The 15,331-nt window shown below is 44.2% G+C and overlaps 1 protein-coding gene across 3 annotated transcripts in view; it reads right to left on the reverse strand.

Annotated features, from left to right (window-relative positions):
* LOC108160226 (lateral signaling target protein 2 homolog) overlaps positions 1–15,018 on the reverse strand; it is a 27,274-nt gene extending 12,256 nt beyond the window's left edge. Inside the window, exons 1-2 of one of the 3 annotated variants that reach the window (XM_017294077.2) lie at positions 14,749–14,989; positions 4,035–4,161 (exon numbers count right to left, since the gene is read on the reverse strand). In XM_017294077.2, coding sequence (XP_017149566.1) covers positions 4,035–4,151 — 117 coding nt within the window. In that variant the 5' untranslated portion in view covers positions 4,152–4,161; positions 14,749–14,989. Of the gene's footprint in view, positions 1–4,034; positions 4,164–13,940; positions 14,215–14,748 lie in introns of those variants that run through there. The other 2 variants (XM_033391594.1, XM_017294078.2) reach the window with 2 other exon arrangements.
* Positions 15,019–15,331: the final 313 nt, after the last annotated feature.

Genomic DNA, 15,331 nt, shown 5'->3' on the forward strand with positions numbered 1-15,331 from the left:
TCCTCTGGGCTTGCGTCATGCTTAAGTGCACTTTGAAAATATTTTACATTTCTGCCTTAGATCTGTGTCTATAAACCGTGTGTATGTATTTGTGACTGAATTCCATGAATACTATTCCAATAACTTGATCAACATCGAAAGAGGCACTCTTTGAGGGAGTTTCAGATACAACAGAAGAAAAACCAACCCTTATCAGCCGCATCATGCCCATGCCATGTATTTTGTTTTTGCCCATAGCAGTGTTTCATCGCCTTTCATTACCACATATGTTTGTATATTGAAAGGAAAAATCCAAACCCAACGGCCTGGCGGTTTCCCTCGAGACTCGGCCTGGCCGACGCTCAATTAACCCGAACAAAGAACCGTCATAAACAAAGCCATTAGCCCAGTAACCAACATGCCCACAATTTCGGTCATATTTTATTTCATTTTTTTTTTCCTTTTGGGTTATAATAAAAATTAAATATGAAAAACCAAGCACAGTAAACATCAAATGTCTGGCTTTGGCTCTGGCTTTTGGCCACAATTCTACTTCTTTTTTTCATGTTTTTTTTTTTTTTGGGCAAAACTTGTCTAGGCAGGTCTCGAGCTGGGGCTCCGTCTTTGGCTTTTGGCTGCGTCTTTTGAGACTCAGATCGCTAGATCCAGCATCAGCATCATGATCAGAGGCGCGCACACACATTAAAAATGCAAATAAATCATGTAGTAAAACTTGTTAACCTTTTCGGATGCTCTGCGTTTGCGTACTTGGATCGAGGCACACTCGGATTGAGACGAGTGCTGCTGGCGGCTTGGAAGCACTTTTGATTTCATTTTCGTTGTGTTGTTCTTTGGGCAGATTCACTTCGGGTTTTCACTTTGCCAAGAATCTTGTAGGCTCAAGTGTCGACCAGAAACTGGTTAATGCTCATATTTCTAGGCCGTGCCAGAGCCAGAGCCCACAAAACAGACGACCTCAAAATGCCGAAGTTCATCTGAAGTTGTTTTGTGGCTTTTAATTAGTCCTGAGTTGCAGCAGAAACAGCCACAGGCGAAGCCACAGCCACTGCCATGCCACATGCCCAGCGCGTGTTCTCCTATACGTATACGTAATGCTGATTTTTGGCCAGTCTGTTAACAAGTTTCGTATGGCATTCGATTCGTGAACTAAATCGAACCCCAACGAACGGGTTTGCATTCATATTAATCATGTTTCGGGCGTACCCATTAGCATATGAAAGAGATTAAGGCCAGAAACAAGTTAGAACAGCTCTATCTACCCCACAAATACCCTGTACCCTGTACCCTGGTACAAACATGACATATGTTGGTCGAAGAATATCTGTGATTTCGGGGCGTAATTAAAGTCTATTATTCTGTGGCACACTGATCGGCTTGCAACACGTGCAACAACGAACACCACAGCCGAGAAGCAGACGAAGCTGAGAATCTTTGTGGTTTTTTTGCCGCTGCTTGCACTTTTTCGTGTAAAATGTTGTTGAACTTTTGCAGTCACGACTCTCGAGAGGAGGAGGCTTGAGTAGCCTCTGCTGCTGGTGGATCCGAGTTGACATTTAATAAAATGATTTCTATGGTGTTTTTTCCGACTCTTTGTTAGCTCTCTGTAGATACAATCGCCTCAAATTATTATGGTCTTGATAGATTCATTTTTGGTGTGTTCTTTCTTTTGTGACAGGTTGCATCTCAATGCCCCCAACGAGTGATGTCCGAAAGTTCATTGATGTGTTTATTATTTTCCCCACTCGTGTTTGTGTTTGGTTAACCCACATCCACATTTTCGGCCTCATCTGCCTGCTGATAGCCGCCGATGGGGACCCAAAACCCTTATATAATTTATGCAAATTCCATGCAAAAGCAGGCAAAAGCAGCGCTGGAGTGACTTTTCGAATGGAGTCGCCTCGGGGCGACTCTTCCGTCAAAAGGTAAATCAATCAATAAATGAGCAGGAAATTCAATTGGTCCTGGGACATTGATGAAGTGCGGCATCCATAGAAAACCCGAAACCAGAAAGAAACTACAAACAAACAAAAAGCAACAGCAGCAACGTTTCCATTGAATTTATTCGAATCTCAGGCCTGCCATGTGTGTGTGTGTTAGTGGTTTTTCCTGCTCCGGCGTTGAGCCAACGCCAACGGAAAATCCTGTTGTTCAGGCCTGGCCAAAACCGACACCAGGTGAACGGGTGCCACAGCAAGCGACAAAAGCGAAAACCAGCCAAAGAAAAACTTTCATTTTCACAAAAAACAAGACACAACCACAGAGAATTCTATTCTGGGCATGCAGCAGCAGCAGTTCGTTGCCCAAGTCTTTTGTTTTGTCTTTTTATGGCAATGGCGATGGCGATGGAGATGTCTATTGGCGGTGCGAGTGTCTGGGGGATTTCCCAGACCATAAATTTGTAAGCAATATTGAATATACATAGCACAGAAACGAAACAAGAAACAAGCAACGACAACTACAGGGATTGCCCAATAAGTGCCCCGAGCAAAAGGCAAATCAAAGGGCCTCCCTCTTGAAAGGGGAGCAACGACAAAAGGAAAATTCAGACATAATTTGTTGCCGTTTCCATCATGGGAAATACAAATTTTGTGAGACGCCTTTGTGTGGCAGGGGCCCGGGCTAAACGGAATTATATAGATGCCACGCTCACGCTAATTGCAACACACAGTCGGCCAGAGAGAGAGAGAGAGAGAGAGAGAGAGAGAGACGGAGAGACAGAAGACATGCGCTTTTCACTTTTGGGGTGAGGCCGGGGCCTCCGCTGGCTCTGGAATCGCTGATGCAAACCGAAATTTATGCAAATCTCCATTAGAAATAAAACATCAATTTAATGGGCGGCCCTTTGGTTGGTTGCTCGAATGAATAAAGTGCAGTTAACCCGATGGCGGAGTGTGGAGTGTGTGTGGGCCGTGACTGCTTGCCAAAAACCAAAGAAAATCACTGAGAAAATCAGTTAGAGAAGCTTCAGGCTGATAGACGACCAAGCAGCGCACAATAAAGCTAAAGAAATAGCTAAAAATCGTTAAAAAAAAACCATAGATCATTTCCGATAGCTTCTAGATAGCCAAAAACATTTAAAAGAGCGCCTAGGCATCTCTTTCAGCTTGGAATGGATTTGGTCTGAAAAGCCCACACAAACACAAACACACACAGAAAACTGTTATGCTCACTCACACTCGCAAAAAGTATCATCAATGGAATTCCCACACACAAGAAACACAAAGAAAACACAAAGAAAAAGAAATAGTAATCGTAATCGCAATCGAAGCGAGAGCTTCTCTGTTTTTGGTGTGTGCTGGCAATGCTGTGATGTGTGCTCCGCTTTATCCCTCTCGACAGGATCTCCATTGTCGCTGTGTCTCGTCTGGAGTGTCCTTTGTGTCTGCCACTGAATATTCTCTTCATTGTTTGCGCTGGCAACACTCTGGCTCTTTGGCTCTTTGGTGTTTGTGCTGGCAACGCTGCCATCTGCCTCTGTGGGGCCTGGCGCTGAGCTCGTGCCCTGGGCTTGTCCCAACATTAGGGCTACGCTACCCATAACTATTTTTTACTGCTGCCACAGCCCACTGGCTGTTGGCTGTTGGCTGTTGGCTGTGTTGGCCATTTGCTGCGAGCTGTTCGCCTTTAGCTGTGCTTTTTACTGCCTTGGCCCATAGTCAAATTAAAAATGCACAACGCAATGCGATGGCCTAACGGTAATTAATGCAATTGGTCAATACAAAAACAACTACGAAAAACACCAACAGCAAAGGCAAAGGCAAAAGCAAAAGCAAAACCTCAGCTTAGTGCGTTTCATGCTGACCTCAATGCGGCCTGTGGCTTGGACGTCGTCGCGCACGTGTTGAGAATGAGCCACAGCCGCAGCCACAGCCACAGGAAAATAGAAGCAAATCATAGAAGCCCCCCCAACTGTCAGGCGGAAGTCTGTCGGCAGCGATGGTCGTGCCAGGGCCATACAATATGCATGGATGTTGCAGCTATTTTTTTGGTATTTTCTGTAGGGTGGAAGATTTTCGTGATTTGTGTGGACTTACCTTGTAGAGTTTATCCTTCTGATACCAGACATCCTCCTCCTCCTCCTGCTGGGTGAATGTCTGGTCAAGATTAAGATCGTCGCGTGAACGTGATAGAATTTTACGTCGCGACACCATCTTTGCGGTTCTGTAAAGAGAGACAGAGTGAAAAAGAGATGAGATCTCGAGTCATAAAAGGTTGTGAATATTCGCATTATTTGAAAGAACTCGAAAGTTCTGAAGGAACCGCCACCTAACTGTAAATAACGGCAAACAAATCAGCAGAGATTCTGACAGACAGGCCCCAAAAAAAAAAGAAAAAAAAATACCCAAATTGCAAAGCAAACAGAATTATGGCATCCCTCGTAACCCAACGTCGATGGGGAGTTCAACGCACTCCACTCATTCCCCTACCCTGCCTACCATATTGTTTATGACCTGGACTTCCTTTTCACAAGTCATCCCGCCTGCAGAGAAATCTCTGAGCATTCCCACCTGAACTGAACGGACTTATACGAGTGCAACATACGCCCATGTCCGGGGTCTCTATGTCCATAAATTGATGTGTCTTTAGAGGCCGAATTTATGTGTAAAACATGCAATTTATATTGAAATTACTTGCTTGTGAACTACGCATCGTGGTCTCCGATCCCCATTCCGATTCCGATCACTCGGGCGGGCTATGATTCAGACGCAGAGCGAGAGCACGGAAGAGATACCATCCAAAGCACGTTGACAACAGCCGCAATAAAGGTAAATAATGAAAAAAAATCACCTGTAAGCTGCAATAAGGAACTTGGACTTGAGCTGAAACGCAGGATACCCTTACTTAAAAGAGTAGTACCCTAAGAGGAAAATTTGTCCACCAAATAATAGTGTATTTCTACCTAAAGTACTCGAAAATCTCCAATATTTCCTTGCTTTCCACTGCTTCTAAGCCGAAGTTCAATAGATTGACTTGTAACCTGCTTGCATTGGTTGCTTTTATCTTCACTGCTTGTTGAAGTTCAGTTTAGAGCTGCTTACACTGCTTGTCGCCCTGCATGTACCCGATGGAAGTGTGTACAGATTCAAGTCGTTTGTTTTTTCACGGCTCGGTTTGTCAAGTTGTTGAAAAAAAACGCTCATTGCATAATAAACATCTATTGGGGCGGCGGGTAGGGGGCTTGGGGCTTGGCAGGCGACGCGTGTAGCGACAAGAAAGTGCTCTCTCTTTCGCTCTTTCTTTCACTCTCCCATCTGTTTGTCTTTGTCGCTCGTGTGCCTCGGCATGCAAATGTTTTTTCGGGAGGAGGTTCGCTAACCTGTTGTCATATCTTTGGCCGTCTTTTTTTCTGTTATTAGTGTCTATAATTGTTGGCTTTCTTTTCGCCAGAAACTGTGTGAACGACTGATTGACGGCCGGAGTGTCTGATTGACTGACTGACTGCCGGCGTGCTACAGTGCTGCAGTGCTGGATCGGATGCTGCTGCAAGGGCCTGGCCATAAATATTCATCGCCTTTTGCACAATTGTCAACGATCGACGCCATTTTTTGTTTGCGCCAACACACAGATTGCAATCGCATAACAAATGTTGGTGCCTCTTGCTGCAGCTTTATGCGATTTATGCAACAAAAGCCGTTAAATTGTATAGACTATCAGCTCTGGGATTGAGACTGAGACCGGGACTCTCCTGCCGCTGCCGCTGCCGCTGCTCTTGCCATTATTGAGTTGCATTTTCTTTTGTGTCTGCATTGTTTTTTATACCCAACACAGGGCGACACAGAAACGAGCCCAGAAATCAGTGTATCTGCCGTGTACTATATAGAACATATAGTACATATGGCATACATGCTCGAAACAAGAGTTCCTCAGGCTCAGCACGTACATCGGACACAGACGTGTTCTAGTTTGTCTCCGGGGGCGAGGGGTCGCGTAATTACGTGAAGTGCATTTTGAGTGCCGCATATATGGGATCTCCACACGGATACGCGAATGTCTACGGTTTAGTTTTGGTGCATTCTCCGACACATTTGTGTCTTTAGAGATGAGAGTGCCCAATGCAAGAATGGATAGGACAGATGATAAGCACCTAAAAAGCAGGCGAAAAGAAGGTATTGCCAGACCTAAAGATTGCCGAATAAAAGTAGGTACTACTTTTTCTGGAATGAATATCTGGATATCTAAAGCAACTGGATATTCATAATTCCATCAAAATCCCCACACGGATACGCGTTTATCCAATTATAAATTCCAAACAAAAAACACCAAAAAAAGGAAAAAAGAAACCTTAATGCCGCCGCATTCTTTATGGGGCACGTCAAATTAAAACACTTAAACGGCATTTCTCAGTGTTCGCGGAACAATTCTGGATAAATAACGCTGACATATCAAGAAAGTTTCTTTATATGATGGACAATTAACGGCCCACAAACGGCCCCAGCTGAAACTGCAGCTGAAGTGGAGTGCAGTGGAGTGGAGTGGAGTGGAGTGGGCCCCAAGTGGTGCTCGAATATCCTGCACACTCATGGAGCGGATGGAGCGGATGGAGCGGGGCAGAGCGAGACCTTGTCTTTTCGTTACTGGACTTTTGAAAACGGAGTAACTGCCGTTGCCTGGACTGCAGCTGAAGATGGCAAGATGGAGCTGCAGATGTGCCCCCGAGGCTGTGGCTGTGGCTGTGGCTGCCACTTGATGGCCGTAAAATAAAGTCATCGAGAGAGTCTTTCGGCATTTTTCTGCCGTGTTGACTTTGCTGATTTGTCTGCTTGATAATTTCCCTGATCTTTTACAGTTATACAGGTTGCCTCTTTTGCCAAAGCAAACATCAATCTACGATTGAATGACTTATGTGAGAAAATGTGTGTGTTGTGTGTGTGCGTGTGCGACCATTAGGCCAGCAATTTTCAGCCATCCAGCATTCACTTTCCAACCAAAAATAATAAAATATTTCTCTCGCGCACGCAAAAATGTTCAACAACTTTCACAAAAACAAAAACAAAACGAACACAAGAAAAACTAAATATCAATCGGCTGGCAGAAAACTGCTACTTGAAATAATTTAAATAATGCCAATTGATGATTATTTCTTAATACCTTGCATCGTGTGGAAGGGGTCCAGGGGGGGGGCATCATCCGATGAACTCAAATTTAAATTTCAAATTCGTTGAACTTTCACAATTGTCCAACAAATTGATATTGAATTATAAGCAGAGATTTTCCACCGATTTCCGATGGGTTCAATAACTTGGCTTCTTGCGTTTGACATTTTGCCAAACGAATCGACGAAAAATACCCGTAGAAAGTAAAATTTACGATAATTTCGATGGATAAGTGGATTTCAAACATCTGTGGAACGTAGCAAATTGCAAAATTAAGTAGCATTATTTACTGAGAGTAAAGTTCAGCAAAGTTGAAGTGTTATTATTTATCTTGAATGTTGGGGTACTTCCCGCAAAACAACTTTATTAGATATTTCAACAATAGATCTCTCTTCTGCTACCTCGAAACGATCGTCATTGACGGCTGCCCACACACACGCTGCAGAAATAAGCAGTGAGGTGACGCAATACTTTTGAAGTTCGTTGTTTGGTGTTCTCATAAGAGATGTACAAATGTATATTCATATCTATGTGATAAGAATTTTGTTTTTTCGCTGCTTAAACACCAATTATGATGACACCTTGCGTCACCTTGAACAATGCACGCTCGCCTCTCGCGCTCTGCTTTTGTTCCCCCCTCACACTGCATTGCTCTGCCTTTGACGTGAGAGACTCTCACTTGACTCTCCCACTTTCAGAACGCAGGCACAACAAAACAATTGCCAGAAAAGCTCTCAGTAGCTTTAGTGTGTGTACGCAGTTTCTGTGCTTCCGCATGGCTTTGCTATCTCTCTCTCTTCCGCCGCTACAGCTGCATGGCTATGCATGCGTGAGAGCACACACACCCACACCCACACCCACTCTCTCAGCTTTGATGAGCAATAAGCATTTATTATCGCTTGCTCAACTTTAAGAACATGCTTACACCGTTCTTGCTCTCCCTCAATGCGTCCGCTCTCTGAAGCGCAGCTTCGTTTAAGCAGAGCTTAAAACTGCATACCTCTGAGAGAGAACTCTCCTACGCTTCTATCAATGATGAGCAATAATGCCTGTTGTTGTTGCTGCTTCCCTGATTGACAAGCGGAAAACTCGTTTCAAAAACTTTCTACAGAACTTTCCTCCACGCGGCTTAAATGAAAATATGCATAACTTAATGGCAACATTCACTGCATATTCAACTACAGCCCAGACGGCACGGAACAGACACAGACAGCGGCAATAGCGCACTTTATGAATGAAAGTCCACGTCATGAATTATTGTAGTTTTTACGATAGAGTGGAGTCGGGTCGGCTCTCGGGGGCAATCAATAAAGAATTTTGATGATGACAATCGCACTGACAACGCTAGTCGCATATTAATTGAATCGAATGGAAATGGAGGTGGACGTGGACGCGGACGTGCACGTGGAAGTGGGCCCGGGGCTCGGTATGTAATTCTAATGCAGCTCTAGGCTGCCGCCCCTCAAACCGTGTGCCTTGCCTGTCGAGAGGTCGTTGGCTGCTGCTGTCTGAGACGTCTCCGGAGTGCAAATAGTTTTCAGTTCGTTTACCCCCCACCGATTGCATTGTTGGAGCCGCGGAGAGTTCATCAATTTGCGAGTGCGTCACGAGACTGCAAATATTGTATGAAGTGTCTGCCCCATCGGCGGTGTGGCAGCTGCTTCAGTAGTTAGAGTGTGAATCGTTAGTGGATGATTTGTTTGATGTTACCTCAACGACTGCAAATTCATTTGCCAACTTTTGTGGCTGCCTCACAGAAATGTCAGGGTCAGACATGATAAATTTGCTTTCCTTCAGGCCTGTTTTATTTGTTTGGCAAGAAAGTATTTTTGGCACCCCTAATGGATACCATTATGTAACCAGAAACTACTTGAAAGTCGATAGAACTAATGAAGCAACAACAAATTTGATACTTTCGCAGATGGAAGCGAAGAAGAACCGAGAATTTCGGACCAAGAATGCGTGTAGAGTCGGCTTGATTGATTGGCCCAGACGGCAGAGGGGCCAAGCCAACAGAGAATAGAGCCCGAAACGAAATGGCTTTCACAGGGGTCAAGCGAGAACTGAAAATATATGTATCTTTGGCCAAATTAAATTAAGCAGTCATTGACTTTTGGCTGGCAAGGAGACGAAGAAAGAGTTTCGGTTCGGAATCGATATGTGTTGAAATAATAGCCCTGCTGGGAAGACTTCAACAGAGTTTCATTATCCGCTTAATTTTACATAAGGAACGTGTCGGCACTTTGTCCATTTATCATAGTAGATACGGATACATTTCATGATATACTTCCAGACTTTTCTTTTCCTTCAATATAAGTACACCCCTTTCCCCGAAACCAGTTCATCATATTTCTTCAACACTTGTCTGCACGCGGCATTGTCTGCGGCAAATGCCTCAATTTGCATAGCGTGAAAGTGGCGTGGAGTGAGCCGTGCCCGTGCCCGAGCCCGTACCCGTGTCCGTGCCGTACACTCGGATACGGTTCAGTTCCTCGTTTGGGGTTAAGGTTTTCATTATGCGCTGCGAATTATGCAAAATTGCCTAAATCGGGAAGCGAAGCTAATAATGCAAAAATCAAAGCACTTAACTTTGGAATCGCATTGCGGAACTTGTTCGCCAGGCATTTAACACCTCAGCGCACCTCGGCTCAATATCGGAATAACATCATCAAACCATCAACGGACAACGGTACAACGAAACAACAGTACTTTCTGCATTTCGATTTCGCAAATATTTCCCATCCATGGCACGCACATCTGGCGCCGATCATTCAGGCAATTATTAAACCCGAAAATATGTTAAATCATATCGTATATGCATTCATGAGATACTTTTCAAAGTCATGTAACTGTCAGCGCTTTGCGCAATCCCAAAAAAAACCAAAACGAACGAACGGATGCATAGATAGATGGATGGATGGATGGATGGCTGGATAGATAGACGGAGATGGAGACGAAAGGCCTCACATAGAAAACCTAAAAATTAACATTTCAATTTTGGTAGATGTTCGAATGGTTGAGCCTTTGTCTCCCTCTCTCTCTCGCTGTCTCTGTCTTTGGGGGGTTTTGATTGATTTTTACTGCTGCCGCTGCCGCTTGCCGCTTGCCGCTTGCCGTTGCAGGCACTTTCAAAATGTAAATTTACAAATCGCTTGACACCTTTTGAAATCGTCTTAGGGCATTAAATCAAATGATTCGAAATAACCAAAAATACACCGAACATTAACAGAAAAACTCTTGAAAGCCGCAATGCTGGAAATGGTAGTAAAATTAATGGAAAAATATAATGTGTACAGCGTAGACACTAAATCTGTTGGAAAAGGACGTGTAAGTGGATTATAAAATGTGATTATTTCCTGGTGTTTTTTTTGTTTTTCTTGGTCGGCAAATCCATCCTAATTTGTTTTCGGTTTTCGGTTAAGCACACACGATGCACAAAAAGCGATAAAAACAAGTTGACACTTTCATTTAATTTTAGTGAATTTTTTCCGCATGTTTTCGTTACGTTCCAAGTTGTTGGCCTGACCAAAACGCGAGACCAGTGCAGCAATTCCGCTGGCCGAAAACATGGCTAAAACAGCCTGGCCAAAACATGTACAGCTTCAACTAGAGTGAAAAGAAGAGACAGCAACAAACACAACAGAGACGCAAAAAAAAAAAAAACAGCAACGGAAAAACACGAAATTCAACGAATAAAAAAAGTCAAGAAAGAAAGGCTATTCCTTAGATGCCGAAAGATGTGATACCCTTGAAAATATGTGTGTAAAATATTTTGTAATATTTTTTGTCGATTAAAAATGGTTTTAAGATTGATATTACATATTTTGCAGCCTGTGCGAAATATTTGTATCCCCCACAAATATCCCCCTACTCCTCAACACTATTTGATTCAAGTCCTACTCAGATCTTTGTAAACGTCTTATCAAAGTGCATATACCCTCTGCGCAGAGGGTATACACAAAATACAGAAAAGGAGTAGAAGAAACTGCAGCTTTTTTTTTTTTTTGCGCCGCTTGCTTCTGCTTTCGTTTTCGCCTGCACGCTTCAACTGCTCCGAAATGCTTTCCCCTCCATCTCGCTCTCCCCTCCATCTCGCTCTCCCCGACCGGGCCTGACGACCCGTGGGAGGAGAGCAGCGAAAAGCCTGCTCTCTCGCTCTGTAAACGAAGCAATTTGCGGCAGACCTATGACAGCGCCGTTGCACTACATTTTCCACAAGCGAGTGAGTTTGAAACCGAAACCGAAACTGAAAATGAAACCGAAACTCGATTTCTTTTAGCAGCCAGCGAGAGAGAGAGGGAGACGCGGAGAGAGGAAGAGAATGAGAGTGGTACTTGCGTTACGTTGACCATCATTAGTTGGCTTAATAAACGACAAAAGCTCTTACTCGATCTTACTGGATGGGTCTCTCAGTCTCTCTGTCTCTCAACCTTTCTACCATTTCTTTCTTCATTCAGTTTGGGGCTTATCAAATGCTTGCAATCAACAAATCATCCAAGTTTTCACTTTTCAGCTGCCGTTTCTGCCGCTGCTTTGATGATGATGACGTCGAGCGGAAGTTTTGTGTGCTACAAACAATCAGAAAGATCATAATATTTTCATTCAGCTGATTGAGTCAGGGCATCCCAATCCCAATCCCAAAGCCTGCTGCCTACGCGAGAGCGGCTACAAAAATCGTATTTAAAATGCAATTTATTTTCCAACAATGCCAAATAATGTTTTAATAAAGACAGACGCCTTTGTCTGCGTTGGGGCCTGGCTTCTTTGGCTCTTTTGGGGCCGCTGTGCGGTTGCAGCCGAGGCGTTAAAGGCCATCATCTCCCATGTATCTCTATACCTATCTATCCACGAGTATCTATCCATCTGGCTGGCTAATCACCGACAAGCACCGACACGTGCTCTCCGTATCAGCATTAATGTTTCTTTCACACTTTTGTGGCGCCACAACATTAACGGCTTTATTAGCTCTTATACTCGCACTCATACTCTGGGTAATGGATCTCTAAGCTTAATATGTGGCATCGTCTCTGCTCCCAACAGTTTGTGGCCACAAGTCTCCTTTCTCTATAAAGAATGCTGGCTGCATGAAATTAACCCACTTTGGAGCTAATGAACAGTTCCCATTTTGGCAATAGGCAGCGAGGGAATGCCAATCGATTGGAATACAATGAAAGAGAGCCATTGACAGCAAGCTCATGAAATATGCACAGCGCGAAAAGAACTGGAATGGGGGGGGAGGCGGCGACAAAGAGAGCGAAAGAACGGTTAATCGGTCACATGCTAATTCCCTGCATACCCGATCTACCCTGCAAAGGAATCTATCGAAGACACATTCCCTTCCTTTTGGGATTTCTACAAAAGTTACAAAACGAATCTGCGATTGCGCGACCTTTTTTTTCTGATTCGTTGGGGACTTCCAGCAATTTCGGCTCAAACTCATTTGTTCATTCATTTGTTGTTGTGTTGCTGGTGTTGTTGGTGTTGCTGGTGTTGCTGGTGTTGTGAAAATGTAAATGAAGTCAACTGCTGTCTGGTCTGGTCCCTGGCTGAATGAGTGACTGACTAACTGACATTTCCCATTAGGTATTGTCTGCAGGTTCTGCTGAACTTTTGCCCAGACAGATTTCAGCAATTCTTTGAGGCAGCAGCCAGCCTCCGAGGAGCACCGCATTTTAGAGGTCTTTTACGCGATTGTTTACATTTATGGCTGCATAATTGGGTGCCATGGCAGCGGCACCAGCACCAGCCACCAGCCACCAGCCACCAGCAACTGCTCTCCTCCTTGGTTTTTGCACACTAATTGACTCCCACAACAAAAAACAACAGCGATACAGCGATACAACGATGACGATGATGATGTTGTTGATGAGAAGCTGTAACTGAAGACCGACCCGAAGGCAGCCAAAAGCCAATGTGGAACTGCCAACTCATTCCGACATCGACTTCCTTCCTCCCTTCTGCGAGCTGAGATCTTCGAGCCGAGTGTCGGGGCAATTGTCGCAATCGGAATCGGAATGGCAACACCTACTGCACTTTTTAGCTGAATCTTTTTAATGCATTCGCTTTCGAGGGCGTGCTGACTGCTTGCAAGACAGACAGCTCATCCATCTGGCCGTGTCTGGCTGATATTCAGGGCCATCTACCCTACAGAGATGTCCCAGACTTACAGATCTCCAGAGAAACAGAGAGAGCGCGCATGGAGTCCACATAACACTGAACCGCTAATTCCGCATTAATAGTTTTAATTGGTGGCAAATCGGAACTATTTTGGAAGCTTAAAGCATTATCATATTCAAATACAATATGAATACGCAATCAAATGCGAGGAAACACGAAACACACGAAAAAAAAAGAAACGTTGTCAACCTTGAGGGAGCCAGCTTTAAGTTGTAGTTTTGGGCTCGGTTTCTGTTTCTGTTTCTGTTCGCATTTAAATGAAAATGAAACCCCGAGGCAGAGGTAGAGGTAGAGGTAGAGGCTGAAACTTGGCCTGAAGTGTATCAAAAGCAGCTCAAAGGGGTTTCTTTTTGCTGCGTCTCAATCCCCTCGTCGAAGTCATTATAACCCCGGCGGCTAGGGTATGGAAAAGACAAAAACGCGTGAGCAGGAAGTCCAAAGCCATGCACAACAGTTAGACCATAAAAGTGAGAGAGCGAGGAAAAAGTGCGATTATGAATGGCATTCTCTCTTGTCTCTTCCTGGCAGGCGGAAGGCTGTGAAGGTGAGACGGCGGGCGCAGGTGTGTGCAGGTGGTGCCAGGGCTAGGGTTTCCTCTCTCTCCCTCTCTCTTCTCTTTGCATGCGTGTCGCGGGTCTTGGGATCTTTCTCTCTCTTGTACTCACCTTTTTTTTTTTGTTTTTGTTGTGCTCAATTACTTTTGCCCCTGCTGCTGCTGCTGCTGCCGCTGCTGTTGCAGTTGTTGTTGTGTTGAAACTGTTGCAAAATTGCTGATATTTTCCCAATGATTACGTAGCCGTGGCAGACGGACGACAGAGACGGACAGGAGGGAGCTGCGTTGCCAAATGAGTTTGAGGAAAAGTGTTTGCCCCCCAAACTGTTTCGTCCCGTTGTTGTTGTTGCTTTTCTTATTGGTATGCAGTTTTTTTTTTTTTTTTTTTTGCTGTAACAATGATTTTGCTATTATTATTTATATTGATTTTTTGTAATTTTTGCTACAATTTCATTTTATAACGATTTTATAATGCCAAACGCGTTTCTGCTTTTCACTTTGTTAATTTCACTTTTTCTCTTGTTTTTGTTGTTGTTTGTGTTTCTTTTTTAGCTTGAAATTTTTGTTGGACAACAAACGAGTTTTAGCAATAAATTTCAATATTTAATTTGGCATTTAATTTTTGACAGCCAGAAACGCGTATTACCCACAGTATTTATAGGTCTATTAAACCCGTCTAATGTTCGTTGTTTACCGTTGCCCGGATTTGGATCGGATCCGTGGCTGGCACACACACGAAAATTTCTAATTTCAAATATTAATTAAATCAAAGGTTTTGTTGTTGTTGGTTTTTTTTGGATGGTTGCTACCGAAGCTTTTTTGTTCGAACGCACTTCAATTGCATAACGATCGCGCACAAGATTTCGTGAATGTGGAATGACGATGATGATGATAACGATAATGATGATGGTTGTTGTTGTTCACCTTCTGCTTTTTCTGCTACTTCTTTCTCTTTGCCCTTCTTCTTCTTCTTCTTCTGCTGCTGCTGGTGGTGGTGCTCTTTGACTTTGTTTTGCTTTGCCCGCACGAGGAGCGAGAGAGGGTGGGGGGGAGAGAGTGCTGCTTTGCTGCTGCTGGCCCGACGGACGACGACTATCGATCGAACGGGAAACCCAAACGCACTCGGGGACTGTCGCGACTCGACTGAAGATTTGAATGGAGCTGAAGTTGGAGCTGGCTCAGAGCAAAGCTAACCGTAAGTTTGGTTACGTTGCTGCCAGCTTCGGTATTTCTTTTCTCTGTGCTGTGCTGTGTGTGCTTTTGTTGCCTTTTTCGTTTTTCGTCGCCTTGCCGCCTCATGGCTAAGTTGCCTTAATAGCATTAAGCGTGTCCAAAGCTTGCTGCGATCGAAAGCTCTTGTTGTAGCTTAAGAGTGGTCTCTCCTGCTCGCTCGCTCTCTCTCTCTTCGTTTCGGCTCTCTTAAGCAGCGGTATGTGGTGCACTGCCTGTGGTCAAGGCATTTTTTTTGCTGCTGACACTGACAGGCCATAATTCTCATTGAATCTCA

This window comes from Drosophila miranda, chromosome 3 (assembly GCF_003369915.1).
Source record: "Drosophila miranda strain MSH22 chromosome 3, D.miranda_PacBio2.1, whole genome shotgun sequence".
Taxonomy (NCBI): Eukaryota; Metazoa; Arthropoda; class Insecta; order Diptera; family Drosophilidae; genus Drosophila; species Drosophila miranda.